Below are 7,373 nucleotides of genomic sequence, written 5' to 3'. Positions count from 1 at the left end.
CCTGAAGCCTATGTTGTGCTGCCATGAGAGATGGTTACGCTTTTTACTAGACTGTCATGGGTATGACATAGCAAATTGTATAACCAATCATGAGTGCAGTCTTAAGCAGTATTGATGTAACACATATTTATCTTACACTGGAAAGACAAATGTTCTTACTTCACTATGTACTGTAGCTGACTGAAACTTTATATATTTGTCTGTCATGACTACAACACAAAGTATGTTGACACATGGTGTCAGAGGTGGGATCTGGGTTCGAGTCAAGAGACATCAACAAAGAATGCCATTTACTGTGAGAATGACAAGTCAATGAAGAATGGCTGAGCAGCACAGACACCTTCATACTCATTGACTAAGCAGAATGGTGAACACAAAATGGCTGCCGCAATGGCACTGCCAGGCTCATTGTTATAAAAACTAGCAGAAAAGGTCCAAAATGGCAGCCGCAGTGGGCCCTTACCCTGCAGTTTCTTCAGGACTGCCACCTCCATCTTCAGGACCTGTTTGGGCTGCTGGGCCGACTCCACCTTCAATGCCACGTTCTCCCGCGTCAATAGGTCCAGAGCTTCGTAGATCTCCCCAAAACCTCCTCCTCCGATTTTCTTCAGCTAGAAAGGTGTCGAGGATAAAAGGTGTATTAAATAACATTCTTCTTGCGCTTTTCAAATGCTGGCTTTAAATCAATGAAATAACTGTACTGTGCTAATGAAATTGAAGTTCAACTTGACAAACCCTTTTGCATGAGGAACACCAGTTTTGATGGAAGAGTATGTTAGCCTGATCCTAGAACTGTTTGTGCTGTCTCCTATGGTCATTGTCAGGCATGACAACGACCAAAATGTGTTGGCAAGACAACACAAACTGATCTGGGACCAGGCGATAGAGAGGTGTGTCTTACCGGTCGAACAGTAATCCAGTAAATTCATTTTTGCTGAGTGATTAGATAGTTGCCCTCCTTTGTCCCATCCCTCCTTCTCCAGCCCCAGCCCCACTTCCTCAACTCCTCTATTGCCTTTTTCTTTCTTTCACCAAGTACTTAAGTGATTTGAACAACCCTATTATAATTTATGGCTTGATCATGACAGCCAAGTGCCGAAGACAAATATTTACCAGTCATCTGCAAACACCCTCTACTTTCTTCCTCAGCTCTTCGGCAGAGGGATCTGTCAATCCGTGATTGGTTCTGACAGGGTCGTCCAAGTGATCACCATCAGAAACACAGTAACTTTGGCTGTTGCGCTATCACTTTCTTAATTCAGTGGGCCAAATGTGTGGAACTGCGTATAGCATACCATAATTAAAGGGCCAGAAGTAACCCCCAAAAGTTTGTCAGATACCATTAAAGGGACATTTCACCACAACATAAGTGTGTCCAACGATTTAACACCATAAAATCAGTATTGAGTCAATTTTACATTCTGTTCTGTAGCTCAAGAAGTAGAGTTTAAATCATTGGACAATCTTGTGGTCCCAAATGAATAGGAACGACAGGGAATAGATACGGCTGTGTATAAGTTAGTTACAATCTTTCTCATTCAGGCTGGATGGAGGCCTGCAGAATTCTGTAATTTGCTTGCTTTAAAGGTATGAAAAAATCTGACAAACTGATTTTCGATTTATCTGCTCAACTTCAAGGTATGAAAATACAGATGTTCGAGTAGACTATGCCTTTAATTCTGGTGAGACACGTAGAACCTTCGTAATGGGGAGTCAAATCTGGGTGTGTGAAGGTAACCTTGTACTTAGCCCCTTAGGGAAACACTGATATAGAGAGACTATACACGAAGACAAAACCAGGACTAGATCTACTATGTAGCGTACTTACCACTTTCCATCGGTCCTTGACCATGCAGTTAGGCGGCAGTATGTCCGCCGTCTCCCCAGCCCCATTCATGTTGGCGTGGTCCTGGAGGGCTGGCACTAGGCACTGCATTTGCCAGCCCGACAGAACGCGAGCAGCTCCCAATTTAAATGAGCCATTTATCTGGAAAAGGATATTCAATAGGACATAAGTCAGTCTTATTCCCTTTCTTTTCACACAATACCCAAGAGCAGGCATCACACAGCGCACTCAAAGCAAAAGGCATAAGTCAGGGTTGTCTTACAAAGCCATTCGTTTTGTTAGCTCGGGCCAAAGTGTAGGAGAAAACAAAATGGTATTTGCAGTTGTCCGTGCAAATACCCTGGTCATACAGAAAGCTTGCTGGTATTGACGGTTGTAGTTGGACATCTAGATTGTCTTGAAAGAACAAGGGGGACAGACAGTGCATACTCTGCATTTCTTGCCTCAAGTGAACAATTGAAAATAAGGCCTTAGGTATACTGCATGTTGGAGGTACATCAACTACAGCGACTATATCTGTCCATGGATATGAAATGTCCTTCATATCTGAATAACATCAGGCCCAATAAGGAGATGCACTTTCTTTAGGGTGTAGCCAAATCAAATTTCAAATGACTTTTGGCACTTGAAGCACAGTACGTCACACTCTGCTTGAGCGCTAAGTTAAGAGTTTTGTACAAAAGCTTGATTATCTAACAATGTATGCCAATAGTGTACCTACAATATATATAATTCGTATGTGATAAATGGTTTTAGTGACCTACTATATAAAGTGGGATCACAACCCTTCTCAGTCATGAACACTGCTGTACAACAACAAATTGACAATATATCTATGAAATGAATAGTAATGGAAATATTATTTGGCCTCAAATTGTCTGGTTGTAAACTCATTTTTGGGGTTAAGAAGATGTCATATACCTAGTTTACAACCAACTGGTCTCTGTTACAATCAGGTAAAGACGTCCTCTTCATGACGAGATCAAGGCGTCACCAGATAACAACCAGATTTGGTTGCTAAAAAGACTTCAGCAAAACTTCATTATACAGCCTGACCATGACGTCATTGCAACCAATTTTGCCTGATGAGGTAAACACTTTGTAAATTTGACTTTATAAAACAAAATCTGTTTTTACATTGTAATATCTGGTCAGTCGCTGTTAGCCCGCTAAACTATTACAGACAGTATACGTATTATTGGGTTTGAACTGATATCTATCAAATTGTATTTTCTAGATGCTTATGATTATTTTGGGTAAACAACATCTGGATAAGAGTAATGAATGTAAGTAGGTTAGTACCAAAACCATGCCATTCTGCATGCAGGGCCATGGACCATTTAGTTATGCATGCACAGCTCAGCTCCATTTGGGGGGAGGTGTACTTAGTCATGCCTAGGTTGAGGCCAGTTGAGAGACTGTGTGCATTATCTAGCAGATTAGTCAGCTGTGGAAAAGAGTGACAAAATGCACTGGAACACATACAATAGGTTTAGACAGAGCGTGTGAGCCTAAGAGGGTGGTATTGCTAGTGCTTATGGCTTTAAAGCAAGGTTTGTCAATGCACCTGGGTCGGTTCCCAACATTTGCATTGCTACGGCGGGAAGTGTGTGAATGGATGCTGTGTCATTGGATGTCAACGTGACGATAACTGGTGGTTATTTCAAGCACTCTAATAGCACAGCAAGATTACAGGCCAGTAACACGGCAAATGTAGCAAGACCTGGGTCATGTTCAGTAGGCAAATGTTGTGGAACCTTGCAGATAGAAATGTCATGAATAGCGCTTACGCGACTCCTTATTCTTCATGCCAGAGGTGCATGTTCGTTCTACAAAACATTTTATATCTGAATGTCCCATAAACATTGCACCATGCTGAAAGCGGCCCTGGCGTTCTCATCAGACTTGCTCTAAAACCCACAAGAGCAGGCAATATTGTAAGTAGTTCAAGTGAAGGTAGGACCAGGCAGAAGTACTGAATTCAACCAGCAAGCATTCAGACAGAGTTCTAGAATGGGGCGGAAAGGTGTTCAGGGAGCATTTCCTCACTTAGCGTCCTCTACACAACCTCCAAATTAACTTCACACACTACAGCCATGGAATTGGAATAAATATTACTTTAACCTTAAATCATTAAAGGGATAGTTCACCCAATTTACAAATCATATTGGTGTCCTTGTCCCGAGACTGCTTAAAGGGTAAGGAAATGAATGTCATTTTGTAATTTGAGTGACTAATAATGGATTAATCAAGATCATTTGCTGATCAGCAGTTATAGTGACTGCTCATCATGATGCCACCCTATAAGATCATATCAAGTAGGCTTCAGGTTGTGTGGTTTAAGATAATATATAATGCTCTGTCTAACTATTATAATATTATGGCCATCTTGCCAGGTGTTATGACAGATTCTGCTAATGTAGGGAAACACTGCAAGCCTGTTCCCCCCCTTTGGGTGTAGTCCAATAATAATCTTGGAAAATGAAAATCATATTAGCATCATCATCAGTCTCATTTTCACTGGGCTGTGATAGCAAAACATAAGGGCAGTGCATCAGTGAGAATAGTGAGAGACTTGATAGACTCCTATCAATTCTAACACACAACTAAATGTGTATTTGCTGTCCTACACTATCAATAGTGTGAGGGGGATCTACTTTGCGAAAAGCCAAGGGTTTTTGCATTCAACTTTCCCAGAACTATGAAGCGAAATCATGAAATTTCCTTGAAATCCGCGAAGGAAGCCGCGACAGCCATTTTGTGTTCAAACTGGTGGGTAAAAGTGCAGCCACATTTCCAAGGGAACTTTGAAGAACACATTAACCTCTCACCATATTTACAACCTCTTCAAAAACCTTACGTCTGAGAAAAAAATCCTGAACTTGGCCAATTTAGTCGATGCCAAAACCCTCCTTTGTTAGCCTACAAGCCAAAAAAATAAAAAATACAAATACAAAGAGGTTTGTTACGACTGCCTCCACAACCAAAGCAATGATGTTTAGAGATATTTATATATAAAAAAAATATTTACGAGAATGCCAGTTGTAATTTGAATGAGTAGAGAGTGATGACAAATAATACTATGATAGACAACAATACACACAAACAATACAATGCAATAACTTAGCATAACATCCATATAAGAGGATGATTAGAACGACAAGACATACTGTACATAGCAATGGACAGTTGAAAATGAAAAGAAAAACATTTTTAAAAATATGACAATCTATGAATTACTTCACAGGTCCCAGATCTATATTTGGCAGTATAAATGTTGTAAATGGGTCCAAGCCACAGTTGAACCTTTATTATTACATGTAAACACTGGCAAGTAAAAAGTTGGAACAATTACACAAATTTGACATCTCATCCTAAAGTCATTAATAATAGCCTAACAATTAGACAAATATTTAGCCTTACTCTTAAACACAAACTGTAATAGTATTATGTTTCTATTGAGTTTAATTGATACCTCTAGATGGGCTATAAGCAAATGAACGCTACACTGGGGGTGTGTGACTCTGTAGACATATCTGCTACTAAGGCAACTGACTGTTCAACAAATAACAGGGAAAGAGAGAGTTTGAGTTAGTCAATAACCAATACCAACAAAGGGCCAGGTTAAGTAGTATACATGCCTAACTGACGGTTTAAATATGGTCAAATAAATAGCTATAGCCCTATCACACAATAATTAAACATAACTTTTTGTTCAATTTCTGGACAACATTTCTGTCAATTTAGGGCACCCCTTATGGCTCAAGAACAGCCACAATGGCAAAAGTCATATACCCTGCTATTTCCATTCATGCCCGGTAGGCCTACTGATATCTACATTAGGTGAAAGTTATTAGCCAAACGGAGATGTCATGAAGAATATTACCTGGCGCAGAGACGGCACGTTAGTCTTTTCCGTCTTTTTGGAATCTTCATTTGGGATTTTAAGGTGGGAGAAGACTTCCTCTGACAAACAATAGCCTTACTGCTACAGCTATACACTCAATAATAGCATCATTTTCCCATGTATGACCAAATCCATTGCGATAACTTTTGAAAGGTCCATATAAACATCTACTCCGATATCCAACGCTAAAATGAACCGTACTCCTATGCATTTAGCAGGCAATCATCCCAAGCGAAACCTCCAATAAATTCAATCAAACATTTGATTTTCTTCAATTGTGTATTGGCCTAACACTAAAAAAATACTTGCATTTTTTCTGAACTAGAATAATATCCTATTTCTTCGACAAAAATGTGTCACGCAAGCGTATTCCTATGATTCCCAACTGCTTTGGACAGGTGTAGTCTTTGCATGAATGCACAATTAAAATACATTGTCGACGACTAAAATCCAGGTAAGCAGTAAGTCCAATTCCGAAAAACTAGTCCGATACAATGCTTTATCTTAATAATTGATGTCTCGGTTTAAAATACGGTTATATGCTCTCCAACGCCACGGCTCTCGGTCCATCCCACTCCACAGTTTTTGTCCGCACTGCAGCGTAGACTCATGCTTGACAAGAGACCCACCTATTACTACCGCCTTTATGGCGACAGGGGGCGCACGACACCCCATAAAGATTATGCAAGAACTCACAAAGCTTGTCCCACCTAACAAATATTCTACCCCAATAACAGTCCGTTTCTTCTCCTCCAGTGTAATGGACAGAGAGTTGGCAGTTGGACGGCAGCCTTTCTAATCGTACAATAATATTGCATATTTTAATGGAATTGTTTGATGAAGGTAGACCTACCATTAGGAAAAATAATACCGAATGCAATTTAGCATAAATGAGAGCAAAAACACGGGACTACAATTCCCAACGTGAACCAATCACTGGAAAAGGCCAGCCCTGAACCCTATCATACTAAAATACGCACAATAATAGATATAGGTCTATAATAGCCGATTGGCATTAATGGAATTGAGAGGATCAAAATGTATTGCTATATTTTAAATACATTCCACGGCCATTAGTACATTCTACTGCAATTCAAATCCAAATTCCACATTTATATTCATTAAGACAACTAACTATAAGTCCTTAAATCAGCCACCTGGGCCTTCCGTGTACAAACATACAGCGATATTTACGTAACCCTTCAAAACTGGGGAATGGAAATAGCAATAGGATAAGTAAAGCTTTTCTTCTTACCTAATTATCGTCAGCCGTGATGACATGAAAACCTCGAAGACTTTGAAGAGGCGCATTGTTTCGCCTCAACAGTCAAAACCATTTCAGGATGTTCGCCCCACGTACCACCATTTCTACGGCAGCATCCTCATCCCTGCTTACATTCGCGATCCCAGCATCAGCATCATTTAGCAACCACAACGCTCGTCCTCTGTGCTTTCCTCAGAGCGTTGTGTATAGGTTACACAGCACATACCGCCACCTACTGGAGCGGAGAATAACATTTGAGACCTGGACGCACAATTAGGTTTATAATTATGTTTTGAAAAAATAAACATGGTGACTTAAAAGTTAGGGAGGATGAAAATGATTTTGAGCAAAACGTT

General features: G+C 40.1%; 1 protein-coding gene across 2 annotated transcripts in view; it reads right to left on the bottom strand.

Moving 5' to 3' along the window:
- The window catches only part of ttbk1a (tau tubulin kinase 1a), a 52,627-nt gene extending 45,477 nt beyond the window's left edge, over positions 1-7,150 (bottom strand). For both annotated transcript variants that reach the window (XM_042301695.1, XM_024443420.2), the window contains exons 1-3: positions 7,009-7,150; positions 1,829-1,987; positions 464-611 (exon numbers count right to left, since the gene is read on the bottom strand). In XM_042301695.1, the coding sequence (XP_042157629.1) occupies positions 464-611; positions 1,829-1,936 (256 nt within the window). In that variant the 5' untranslated portion in view covers positions 1,937-1,987; positions 7,009-7,150. The remainder of the gene's footprint in view (positions 1-463; positions 612-1,828; positions 1,988-7,008) is intronic.
- Between the last annotated feature and the right edge of the window lie 223 nt (positions 7,151-7,373).

This window comes from Oncorhynchus tshawytscha, linkage group LG02 (assembly GCF_018296145.1).
Source record: "Oncorhynchus tshawytscha isolate Ot180627B linkage group LG02, Otsh_v2.0, whole genome shotgun sequence".
NCBI lineage: Eukaryota > Metazoa > Chordata > Actinopteri > Salmoniformes > Salmonidae > Oncorhynchus > Oncorhynchus tshawytscha.
This window is presented reverse-complemented; position numbering and strand designations above follow the sequence as displayed.